Source organism: Lipotes vexillifer, unplaced genomic scaffold (assembly GCF_000442215.2).
Source record: "Lipotes vexillifer unplaced genomic scaffold, Lipotes_vexillifer_v1.1 scaffold1091, whole genome shotgun sequence".
NCBI lineage: Eukaryota > Metazoa > Chordata > Mammalia > Artiodactyla > Lipotidae > Lipotes > Lipotes vexillifer.
The window spans coordinates 327,171-340,635 of NW_006773710.1; the positions used below are offsets into that span (position 1 = coordinate 327,171).

At 38.0% G+C, this 13,465-nt stretch overlaps 1 protein-coding gene across 1 annotated transcript in view; it reads right to left on the reverse strand.

Moving 5' to 3' along the window:
- GPM6A (glycoprotein M6A) overlaps positions 1–13,465 on the reverse strand; it is a 133,956-nt gene that overhangs the window by 18,034 nt on the left and 102,457 nt on the right. The window contains exon 3 of the mRNA XM_007448452.1: positions 8,017–8,173. Within this exon, the coding sequence (XP_007448514.1) occupies positions 8,017–8,173 (157 nt within the window). The remainder of the gene's footprint in view (positions 1–8,016; positions 8,174–13,465) is intronic.

Below are 13,465 nucleotides of genomic sequence, written 5' to 3' on the forward strand. Positions count from 1 at the left end.
TGCATGCAGGAGATCCACCTCAGAGCCCTGTGGCAAACAAGCTGCTCGTGCTGTCTTCCACATGCACTGCTTTTTGAAACATTGTTTCTAAATATTACCACTATGCCTGAAGCAGTTTATGTTCCGCCTCACCTCCCCCTTTTTCTCCTACTGAGAAAGTGCTAAAGTGCATTGTTATAACCTGAAACAAATCATGTTGCCTTCTTCAAGTTAGAGCTGGGATACCCTAGAGGGAAAATAAGCCTTATTCTAGGAACTTGGCAGCCTTGGATCAAAACTGTTATTATCTTTTTAATTTACTTTTGAAGATACTGGATATTAGAGACAGACTTAGAATGCACAGTTCCTTGATGACACTTTACTTCGGAAGTTACCTTAGAACTCTTTATCGGCAGTCATCAAAATAGAAAAGTACCTTTGATGACTGAATTATTTCATATCCCACAGAGCATCCCTGTCTTGTAAAAAGAGATAATTCATGATTGTGGATGAAGGTTAAAATGAGGACATCTCTGCAACGAAGGAACTTTCCAACCATCAACGAATGATCTCACCAAAGGGTAAAACAAAAGTGACTGGTGAATTACTAACAACTCTCACAACCAGATAATTCTCCTATGACGTTAGCCCAAATAAAACATAAAATGACAAGGCAAATCCTGACCATGAGTTTAGTGACGTGGGCTCTGTGCCAGATGCTCAAATACAAATCTGGCTCCACTGCCCACTCTGTACTCATCTCTTGCTGGCAGATTCCTCATCTGTGAAATGAAGGTAACTAATATTGGTATCTAATTCACATAGTTTGGAAGATCAAAAGCCCTAGTGTTTCATAAAGCCCCACGCATAGCAACTGGCATATGTAAGCACCTAACAACCACTTCCTATTATTAATACTGGATTTATTATTAAAACTTAACTTTAAGCTATGAAAATGAGCCAGAAGTCATTACATAGTGAATAGATGTAAAGGTAGTTCTATAGAGTATGTCTTAGGGACACTAGTCTAATATGCTGTAGTCAAAATCTATAAACATCTGAGGCTAACAGGAAGGATTAAAATAAATACAGTTGGCCTTCCTTTTTGACGTCCTTGGATTTAACCATGACGAATGTAAAATATTCTTTAAAAATATCCCAAGGCTTCCCTGGTGGCGCAGTGCTTGAGAGTCCGCCTGCCCATGCAGGGGACGCGGGTTCGTGCCCCGGTCCGGGAAGATCCCACATGCCGCGGAGCGGCTGGGCCCGTGAGCCATGGCCGCTGAGCCTGCGCGTCCGGAGCCTGTGCTCCGCAACGGGAGAGGCCACGGCAGTGACAGGCCTGCCTAGCACAAAAAAAACAAACAAACAACAGAAAACAAAAAAACCCCAAAGAACAGACTTTAGGAAGGATCCTAGAATGTTCCTAGAGAGGCATCAGTCTTTTTTTTAAGCTGAAGAATGTATAGTGCCTACAGGTAAATAAAAAAAAAAAAAAAAAACAAACCTGAAAGTTCCGAAAAGCAAAACTCGAATTTCCCACACACCAGCAACTATTTCACAGCATTTACATTGTATTTACAATCCATTACAGAGTTTACTTTGTATTAGGTATTATATAAGTAATCTAGAGATGATTTAAAGTATACGGGAAGATGTGTGTAGGTTATATACAAAGACTACACCTTTTCATAAAAGGGACTTGAGCATCTGTGGATTTTGGTATCCATGGGGGTCCCAGGACCCATCCCCTTGGATACTGAAGGACTATAAATAGAATACGTTTCTTCATCTGTAAAATGGGGGTAACAAAAGTAACTGCTTATTTTTGTTGCTTTAAACATTGTGTGTGGCATACTGTTGCTGTTATAAGGCACACTGTTATGAGTTGAACTGTGTTCCTCCAAAATTCATATGATGAATTCCTCACCCCCATACTTCAGAATGCAACCTTATCGGGAGATAGGGCTTTTACAGAGGTAAGCAAATTTAAAAGGAGAGCCCTAATCCAATGTAACTGGTGTCCTTTAGAAAGGGAAATTTGAGCACAGATATGCAGACAGGTAGAACACCAGGTGCAGATGAGGGCAATGACCGAGGTGATGCTTCTATCAGCTTGGATCTCCGAAGATTACCAGCAACCCACCAGAGGCTAGAGGAGCAGATCTTCCGCAGAGCCCTCAGAAGGAACCAACCTTGCTGACGTCTTGACCTTGGACTTCAAGCCTCCAGAAATGTGAGACAATAAATTCTGTTGTTTAGCCATTCAGTTTGTTGTACTTTGTTATGGCAGCTCTAGCAAATGAATACATATACTTTCAAAATTTTTACTGCTTTATGTAACACTTAGAGCAGGTGGATTTATGGAAAATAAATGTATTAACTTCCACAGAGAGTAGCACATTTAAGAACTCTCTTACTTCCAAAGTGTTGGGCTTAAAAATCTAAAGTGTCAGAACAAGCATAGATAAATTCTGAGATCCATATTGCTATCATAATACTAACGGGAAACTTTTAGAAATAAGAAAAGAGTGATGGGTGTAACAACTATCCCATGATTTCAAAATGTGAGCCACTGAATGCCTCTCAAGTTACAACCGAATAAATATACATATTTTTTGGTTTAAAAAGTTAATGGGGAAGAAATTCAAAGAAAATAAATATTTCTCTATTCCTTAAACTGAAGTTCATGTTTAATGTATTTAGTAACATGTTTGACTTGTACGCAACTTAGGGCCATTTGCCATTTAATTTAAATAAAATCTGTTACTTAAAATATTTTAGTAACTTTTCACATGATCTTAATAAACTAGTTAATGGTTCTTACCCCCCAAAGGTTAATACTGTGCTGTTGTGTTTTATGTGCCTCACATTAAGGATTTCGAATGACAGCATTAAAAATTTGAAATGAACTTTAAGTGGTCTTGATACTTGCATGAGGAGAAATGCATAATGCAGATCAAATTATGCTTTCAAGAGTATTCATTAGGAAAAGAGAATATTGATTAGCATCTTGTATTCAGTGATCTAAAGCTGCTTTAAAATTAACTGCATTTGTGCACTGTGCGCAATTGCATTTTGTGAGTAGAGTCAGTTACTAGTAACCATTTTACATTTTATACAGCACAGAAAAACAGGGATATAAAAATAAGTTTCTTTCAGTACTAATTCTGGAACCTTATCGTACAATAATATGGTTGTTCCAAAAAACATTTATTCCACCTGTTAATATTACTCAGAATTCCAAATACAAATTCATTAATATATTCAGCTTCAAAAAGACATTTTTTAACATCTTTATTGGAGTATAATTACTTTACAGTGGTGTGTTAGTTTCTGCTGCATAACAAAGTGAATCAGCTATATGTATACATGTATCTCCATATCCCCTCGCTCTTGCGTCTCCCTCCCACCCTCCAAATCCCACCCCTCTAGGTGGTCACAAAGCACTGAACTGATCTCCCCTTGCGATGCAGCTGCTTCCCACTAGCTATCTATTTTACATTTGGTAGTGGATATATGTCCATGCCACTCTCTCACTTCGTCCCAGCTTACCCTTCCCCCTCCCCGTAACCTCAAGTCCATCCTCTATGTCTGCGTCTTTATTCCTGTCCTGCCCCTAGGTTCTTCAGAACCTTTTCTTTTTTTAGATTCCATATATATGTGTTAGCATATGGTATTTGTTTTTCTCTTTCTGACTTATTTCACTCTGCATGACAGTCTCTAGGTCCATCCACCTCACTACAAATAACCCAATTTCATTTCTTTTTATGGCTGAGTAATATTCCATTGTATATATGTGCCACATCTTCTTTATCCATTCCTCTGTCGAAGGACACCTAGGTTGCTTCCGTGTCCTGGCTATTGTAAATAGAGCTGCAATGAACATTGTGGCACATGACTCTTTTTGAATTCTGGCTTTCTCAGTGTATATGCCCAGTAGTGGGATTGCTGGGCGTATGGTAGTTCTATTTTCAGTTTTCTAAGGAACCTCCATACTGTTCTCCCTAGTGGCTATATCAATTTACGTTCCCACCAACAGTGCAAGAGGGTTCCCTTTTCTCCACACCATCTCCAGCATTTATTGTTTCTAGATTTTTTGATGATGGCCATTCTGACCGGTGTGAGGTGATACCTCATTGTGTTTTTTTGTTTTTTTTTTTTTTGCGGTACGCGGGCCTCTCACTGTTGCAGCCTCTCCCGTTGTGGAGCACAGGCTCCGGACACGCAGGCTCAGCGGCCATGGCTCACGGGCGCAGCTGCTCCGCGGCACGTGGGATCCTCCTGGACCGGGGCACGAACCCGCGTCCCCTGCAACGGCAGGCGGACTCTCAACCACTGCACCACCAGGGAAGCCCCTCACTGTAGTTTTGATTTGCATTTCTCTAATGATTAGTGATGTTGAGCATCTTTTCATGTGTTTGTTGCCAATGTGTGTATGTTCTTTGGAGAAATGTCTATTTAGGGCTTCTGCCCATTTTTGGATTGGGTTGCTTGTTTTTTTTGATATTGAGCTGCATGAGCTGCTTGTATATTTTGGAGATTAATCCTTTGTCAGTTGCTTCACTTGCAAATATTTTCTCCCATTCTGAGGGTTGTCTTTTCATCTTGTTTATGGTTTCCTTTGCTGTGCAAAAGCTTTTAAGTTTCATTAGGTCCCATTTGTTTATTTTAGTTTTTATTTCCATTTCTCTACTAGGTGGGTAAAAAAGGATCTTGCTGTGATTTGTGTCGTAGAATGTTCTGCCTATGTTTTCCTCTAAGAGTTTTATAGTGTCTGGCCTTACATGTAGGTCTTTAATCCATTTTGAGTTTATTTTTGTGTACAGTGTGAGGGAGTGTTCTAACTTCATTCTTTTACATGTAGCTGTGCAGTTTTCCCAGCACCACTTATTGAAGGTCTGTCTTTTCTCCATCGTATATTCTTGCTTCCTTTATCAAAGATAAGGTGACCATACGTGCGTGGGTTTATCTCTGAGCTTTTTAAAAAAGGATATTTTTAAAGCTAAGGAACTCATAGAACAAAAAGTAGACTGTAAGATACAATTTACCTACAAATTGGAAAAAGAAAAAAGGCAGCAGAATGGAAATAGGGAAGCAAGGAAGACTAAGTAGCAGGAGAGAATGACTGATAAAACATTTTTTTTAAACATTTTTATTGGAGTATAATTGCTTTACAATGGTGTGTTACTTTCTGCTTTATAACAAAGTGAATCCGCTATACATAAACATATATCCTCATATGTCCTCCCTCTTGCATCTCCCTCCTACCCTCCCTATCCCACCCCTCTACGTGGTCACAAAGCACCAAGCTGATCTCCCTGTACTATGCGGCTGCTTCCCACTAGCTATCTGTTTTACATTTGGTAGTGTATATATGTCCATGCCACTCTCTCACTTCGTCCCAGCTTACCCTTCCCCCTCCCCGTGTCCTCAAGTCCATTCTCTACGTCTGCGTCCTGTCCTGCCCCTAGGTTCTTCAGAACCATTTTTTGTTTTTTTTAGATTCCATATATATGTGTTAGCATACGGTATTTGTCTTTCTCTTTCTGACTTACTTCACTCCATTTGACAGTCTCTAAGGTCCATCCACCCCACCTCAAATAACCCAATTTCATTTCCTTTTATGGATGAGTAATATTCCATTGTATATATATATATGCCACATCTTCTTTATCCATTCATCTGTTGATGGACACTTAGGTTGCTTCCATGTCTGGCTATTGTAAATAGAGCTGCAATGAACATTGTGGTACATGAATCTTTTTGAATTATGGTTGTCTCAGGGTATATGCCCAGTAGTGGGATTGCTGGGTCATATGGTAGTTCTATTTTTAGTTTTTTAAGGAACCTCCATGGTGTTCTCCATAATGGCTGTATCCATTTACATTCTTACCAACAGTGCAAGAGGGTTCCCTTTTCTCTGCACCCTCTCCAGCATTTATTGTTTGTAGATTTTCTGGTGATGGCCATTCTGACTGGTGTGAGGTGATACCTCATTGCAGTTTTGATTTGCATTTCTCTAGTGATTAATGATGTTGAGCATCCTTTCCTGTGTTTGTTGGCAATCTCCGATAAAAATTATTTTTTTTCCTCTGGTTCCATGGAGCCCTAAATCCTGCATGAGACGGTTGCAGGGCTGTGCACTGTGCAGGGCACTTCCAGGCAGTGCAGCCAGTCCCCTTTTTGCAGGGGCTGGTCCCCTTCATGGAGGCCATGTTGGGACAGCCCGCACCTGACTCAAAGGCCTCGCCTGTGCGCTGCATTGCTGCTTTTGTAAGACACACAAGAGTGCAGCTCTGCTTCTCCCTCAATTCTGCTCATTCCTGGTTGCGGAGGGGTGCTAAAGGCGTGGGTGGGGTGTTTTGGGGGGCTGACTCCCTGCTGCCTCGCCTCTGGAGGGACCCACGCAGCTGCTGCCACCCTTCTGGGCTGTTGGGTGGGACTGGTGACACAATTGTAACTATTATAGAAAAAAATGTGCCTCATTTTTGCTTTAAAAATTCTTATTTGAGATAGCTTTGAAGTGTCAATGGCAAGCGGATAATTAGTAACGGCACATAGCTAGGTGTTTTCTTCCATGACTTTTTGCTTCTGCATACAATCTTATGCAGAAATTTCACAATCTCAATGAAACGACCTAATCTACTGCACTCTTCCTGGCGAAAGGTCACTCCCCAATGGTAACAGAGACCCCTTTTCTCCATGATTTCACTAGTGTTTTAGAATTATGGACTCTTCGAGCTAGAATGAGCTTTAGAGATGATCTAATGTCTTTATGATGTAAGAGAGTAAACTGGGATCCGGAGAAGTTAAGTGACTTGCTAAGACATACAAGTGGTGTTATAATGATACTGTCCTAATTATAAGAAAAAGCCCATCATTAACTGAATTCACCATAGTCTATTGGCAGAGTATAAGTGAATCTAAAATCAAACGTGCCTTCTTAATAGAGAAATCCCTTAAGTATCACTGAAAATTAGCCCACTGAATATTCATATTTTACTTATTAAATTAATTCAAGATCTTTAACTAAACTTCCTCTGGGTCTGTAATTTGATATTACTGATCCTAAACAATTAGATAATACGACAAACATTGTTCCGCAGAAGACTCTTACAAGAAATTATTGCAGCAACAACTACAAATACCCACAACACAGGCTAACTATTTTATAAGATTATTATCATTATTGACACTGAGAGAACTTGTTACAAGCTGGTGGAAAAGATGGTTGGTGGTTAACAGGTATTTTTGAACTTTTCTGTAAGACTGAAATAAGTTGCACCATTCCTTATTAGAGACATCTTACTTAATAGGAAATATATGCTGTAATTAAGTAGATATTCTCATATAACATTGGGAAATAATAAAAATACATTGGTCAAGGATGGAAGCTCCAAAGTTCATTTTATGAAAATTATTCTGCATAAAAATGTGAGTGTATTTTTAACATATTACTCTTAATTTTCATCAGTCTTGTGCTTTAATAGATATACATGCATTTTCTGCGTTGCATTAGCTCTAGACCATAAGTTTGAGTTACCGTTAAATATCATATCAATAACGATTTAAAATCTAAATTAGTATAATAGAGTAATTCTTACCTTATGTCAATATTAAACAGAAATTGCATAATATAGTTCCCATCCAAATTTACAGTAAAATACATGTAACATGTATTTAAGGAAGAGAGACATGCACTGTTATAAGTTGCAGGTGGATTTTTCTGTTATCTTAAATATTGTATGGGAAGCCCAGAGCCATTTGGGAAACATAGATCATAAATCAATCAAGAGTTTGCTGCCTCTAGAAGCAAGATGAGTTGTGTTGCACATGATTTGAGAATCTGAACCTGAATTTTCACATGGAATCGTTATTTTGAAAATACTATTAAGATTTAAAATAGCCACCAGAGCAGGGAATGTTACTGTGTTAAAAAAAAAAAACCCTCCAGTTCTTGGCAGATGAACACGAACACCTGTGTGCTCCTGAGATAAACCCACATTAACTCCTGAGCAAAGACAGGTAACGTACCCATGCACTCACGCATCTGCCACACGTGGTGATTTTGAAATCCCCATAGAGATCCTTGATGGCCCCAGTCGTGAAGAAACCTTCCACCATCAGCAGAATGCCGTACACAAAGAATGCAGCTGCAATGCCATAGATCACATACTTGAAGATGTCAATCCTGGGAAGAAAAGATGAAGTGGGTTTAGTTCAATAACTCTTCATGGCTGATCTGTAGCAACTGACGCCCACGTGCTCAGGGTTCCTTTGGAAGGAAAGCTATGGAGTTTTTATGTTCATAATGGAGGTTGGATTTTAAAACATTTTTGCTTTATATGTCTAATGTGTGCACACTTTGTTCTGCCACTTCTAGTATCTGTTGACAAGGGTTTTTCATGCTTGTAAGTTTCTTCCTCTTCCCCTGCACCATCCCCCGTTCCCTTAATAAGAAATGCTCAAAAGGTACATGAATGAAACTGTAAAACATCCCTGAAAGACACACTGATTTTTTTTGTAGTGACATGCTTTTACTTCTCTCTTATTTTCGTTTATATACCTTCTACAGGTATTTTCCTTGTGGTTTTTACCAGGGGGCTTACATGAAACATAGTTAACCATCTATTTTAAACTGATAAATTCAATCATATATGCGTACTTGAAACTTTTGCTTCTCTCCCACACACACTTTGTTATTGATGTCACGAATCACATCATGTTATATTATGAACCCATTAACATATTTTATAGATTTTTCTTATACTTTTGTCTTTTAACTTCTATGCGAGAACTCAAAGTGATTTATGCGCCACTATTACAGTATTAACAGTATTCTGTATTTGTATATATATTTACCTTTATCAGTGAGCGTTATACTTTCACAGACTTTTGTATTGCTATTTAATATCCTTTCATTTCAACTTGAAGGACTCCCTTTGGCATTTCTTGTAAGGCAAGTCTAGTGGTGATAAATTCCCTCCGCTTATTTTTATCTGGGAAATTCTTCATTTCACCTTCATATCTGAAGGATCGTTTTGGCAGATACAGTATTTATTCTTGGTTGGCAATTTCTTTCTTTCAGCAATTTGAATATATCATCCTACTCCCTTTGTCCCGCAAGGTTTCTGCCAACAAATCCGTTGAGAGTTTTATGGAGTTTCTCTTGTAGGGGACAAGTTCTCTTGCTGCTTTCAAAATTCTTTCACATTTGACAATTTGATCATCATATGCCTTGGTGTGGATTTGTTTCAATTTATATGAGTTAAAGTCTACAGAGGTTCTTAAATCTAGACGTTCATTTCCTTACCCAGATTTGGGAAGTTTTCTGCTGTTATTACTTTAAATAAGTTTTTTGCCCTTTCTCTTCTTCTGTGAGACTCCCATAATGTATACATTGGTCCACCTGACAGTGTTCCAAAGTCCGTTTGGCTTGCTTCACTCGTTTCCATTCTTTTTTCTTGTGGTTCCTTTGACTGGATAATTTCAAATGACCTGTCTTTGAACTTGCTGATTTTTTCTTCTGCTTTATCAACCTGATTTTGAACCCCTTTAGTGAATTTTCAGTTCATTTATTCAATCTCCCAATTTTAAAAAATATTTTCTATCTTTTTGTTGATATTCTCATTTTGTTCATGCATTGTTTTCTTGAGTTCATGGAACATCGTTATGACAATTTTTAAAATTATCTGTCGGGTAATTCATACAGCTTTATTTCCTTACAATTGGGTTCTGGAGATTAATTTTGTTCCTTTGTTCTGGTCGTGTTTCCCTGTTTCTTCATGTGTCTTATAACTTAGTGTCGGGGTCCATGCATTTGAAAAAGCAGCTACCTCTGCCAGTCTTTAAGGAACTGGCTTTGTACAGAAGACCCTCCCTAATCAACCTGCCTAGACATCATGCGGGCCTCTAAAAACTTTTGGGGGGAATGTGACTTCTAAAGGCCTGTGAGTGCAATTTTCTCAACTAGAGAGGCTTACTGGTATCTTTTTCAGGATCTCATAATCTTGCTTCTTTCGTGCCTGCGACACTACAAGTTCTGGTTCTACAGTAGCAAGCTGCCCTGATCTCTCTTGTTCTCAGTGGCCAACCAGCATGCAAAGTATGCCAGGCCCCCATCAGTGCCCTGAGTTAGACACCTGCTCTGTCAGTGCTCTGAGTGAGGCAAAACAGAAGCCAGTTCCTTGGGCAGCCCTCAGGAAAGCCAGAACGTTGGATGAATGCTCCAATATTCTCTTCCCCCCAAAGGAGAAGTCATGATCCAGGGCATTCTCACCTGGCCCTGGTTTGGGGTTAGGGACTAATGCAGGTAAAGTGAAACTGGCCGTCTTACCCAGTTCAACATGACTGTTCTCGGCTTTGTGTTTGTCTGGGGTACTGCAACTTCTTAATAAAAGGAATGAAAGTATTTCGGTCTGTATATCACTGATAAATTGGTGTTTCTCTGTGGGAACAAGCATTGGGACTTCCTATCACCACCTTGCTGACATTACTCCTTCCAAATTCATGTTTAATTCAATTAAAGTTCATGTGTACATCATCTGGTTATTTATACTGCAAATTATTGATGACAATTACACAGCAATCACAAACCCTTTGCTTTTATCTTTCCGAAATTGAGCTCAAACACTGTGTACTGTGTACTTACTGGTAGTAAGTACCGGCGTCAAGAGGTGTAGCTGTTGATTCATTTCCTACGGTCTCTCTAAGAGATTACCACAAACTTGGTGGATTGACACACATTTATTTCCTTACAGTTCTGGAGGTCAGAAGTTTGAAATCACTTTCACTGGGCTGAAATCGAGGGGTAGGCACAGAGCCTCACTTCTTCCAGACACTCTAGGGCAGAGCGTCCTTATACTTTTCAGCTTCTAGAGCTGCAGCTGCATCCCTTGCCTAGTGAAGCCAGTAAATAGCACCTTGTTTCTGCAGTTACAATGCCTTCTTCTCTGGACAAATACTTCTCTACTGCCTTCTTATAAGGATTACTTGTGCTTAGATTTAGGACTCAGCTGGATAATCCAGGAGGATCACCGCACTTCAAGATCCTTAATCACAACTTCAAAATCTCTTGCATGTAAAGTAAATCTCAGATTCCAGGGACTAAGTTCTGGATATCTTTGGGGGTCATTATTTCAGCCTGCCACAAGCTATACTTTCTTGAAGCTGAATGTGAATTTCTTGACATTCAAAAACTCTTACATAAAGTTTTTCTTCCAACAATCTGAGGATGGACATTTTCTAATGTTACATTCCAAAATGGATTTCAAAATTAAATCATCAAAATATTTAAATTATAATATACTTGTCATTATCTTATTGGCTTGAATCCCTCTATTTTATCACAAAAAGTACTCTTTCTTGTAAACATGCAATATATGAATTTAACAAAGAATTTCAAATATGATATTGGGAAAATTAAACTCTTATTCTCTGTAAAGATGAGTTTCCTGTCAATGATACGTCAAGAAAATGCAGTAATAAAAACCCTCTGGTAATGGTCACTGATTATGTGTACACTGTAGGATCAAATAGCAGAGAATCATAAGTCTTACCTTCACTGTACTACTTTTGCTTTGCAGAGTAAGAATCCATATTATCTTACTTCTAAAGGAAAAAAATGAAAGCACTTAACCTCCTTTCTAAATGCAAACTTTCAAATTTGACAATGTTTCTGTAAACCACTATTTTAATGACTTTAAAAGCAATCTATATTCATTGTAGAGAAAAATGAAAATAAAACCGGAAAAACAGACTATTCACTGTTTATTCTCCCAATTTTTTTATATGAATTATAATTAACTACATGATACTATTACACAGTTTTATCAGGATATGTTTTAAAGATTATGGCACAGTCTATTATTTGAAGGTTTGACATGTTTTACCATTTCTCTACTTTTGCTCAGTGGCAGGAATAATAATGCCGCTCCCAAAGATGTCTGCCTATAACCTCCAGAACCTATGAATATGCTATCTTGTTGAATGGGACTTGGCAAATGTGATTGAATTAATGATTTTGATATTCAGAGATTATCCTGTGTTATATAATCACAGGGTCCTAATAATTAGTGAAAGAGAGGTGTACGAAAGTCAGGGTCAGATTCAGAGAGAAGTCTGAAGATGCTCCACTGCTGGCTTTGAAGAAGAAAGGGGCCCACGAGCCAAGGAATGCAGGTGGCTCCTGGAAGCTGCAACAAGTAAAACTACGGATTCTCCCCTAGAGCCTCCAGATGGAGTGCCATCCTGCCAACACCTTGATCTGACCCCATTTCAATAAGCCCAGTAAGACCCATTTCAGACCTCTGACCTCCAGAACTGTAAAAAATTAATAAATGTGTTTTTCTCATGCACTAAGTCTGTTGTAATTTGTTACAGCAGTAATAGGAAGTTACGCATCACTATTACAAACATCATTTAGGATAAATCTTTGGGCGGTGTAGGTTGTTTCCCTGGCATAAATTCCTAGAAATTTTTAAGGCACGTATTGTGAAAATGGTGTCCAGAAAGTTTGTGCCAAAATAAAGATGCACTGATAATGAGAAAGAGGGCTTATTGTCTGTTTCCCAATACTGAGTATTACCATTCAATTCTTCTAATAAATTAATAGTTAAAAAGCAATGGTATTATCATTTTAATTAATTTTCTTGGTTTAGTAGTGTGGATGAACATATGTTTACAAGCTATTAATCATCTGTATTCTTTAAGAAATATGTCTTTATATTTTGCCAATTTTTTTACTAGAATATGTATCTTTTGTTGAATTTATTCTGTTTATTAAAATTAGGAAATCTTGTTATATAAGTGGTAAATATATTGCTCAGTTTTTGCACACCTTTTAATTTTTTATAATACTTTAATGAGTAAAATTTATATTATGTCAAATCTATATATTTTTTCCCTTGTGACTTCTTATATTGCTTATATACTTCTTGCCTCATAATAAGTAAAATCTTAAATCTGTATTTTCTTCTAGCTTTCACAAATTAGTTTACTTTTAAATTTTAACTTTAAATCCACCTGAAAAAATTTTGGTAAAAACTAGAGTAGGAACATACTTTTATATGTACCTATAAGTACTTTACAAGTACTTATATGTATGTCTGTGCCAATGCCATGTAGTATTAATTACTGTAGCTCCTCAACTGTCTCTAGTTCATTAACCTGATGCATCCTAGAAATCAGCTCAAGTACTAACTACCACTACCTGATTCATATCTGCTGAGTCTAATGTGGATGGCACTTTGCTGACATATCTTTCCTATGTCAGTACGAGAGGAAAAATAATTTGTCTTGTTTTACTTTTTATCCCTAAAGATTAGCACAGTGATTGGCACATAGTATAACCCTGTATTTTTTGTTGAGTAAATGGATTCATTAAAAAACAAACCAGATAAAAGATTGACCTGAAAAAAATCTGAATATTTGAAAACAAGAACACTGTAGAAATGTTCTGTATTCTGAGACAAAAACTCTTTCC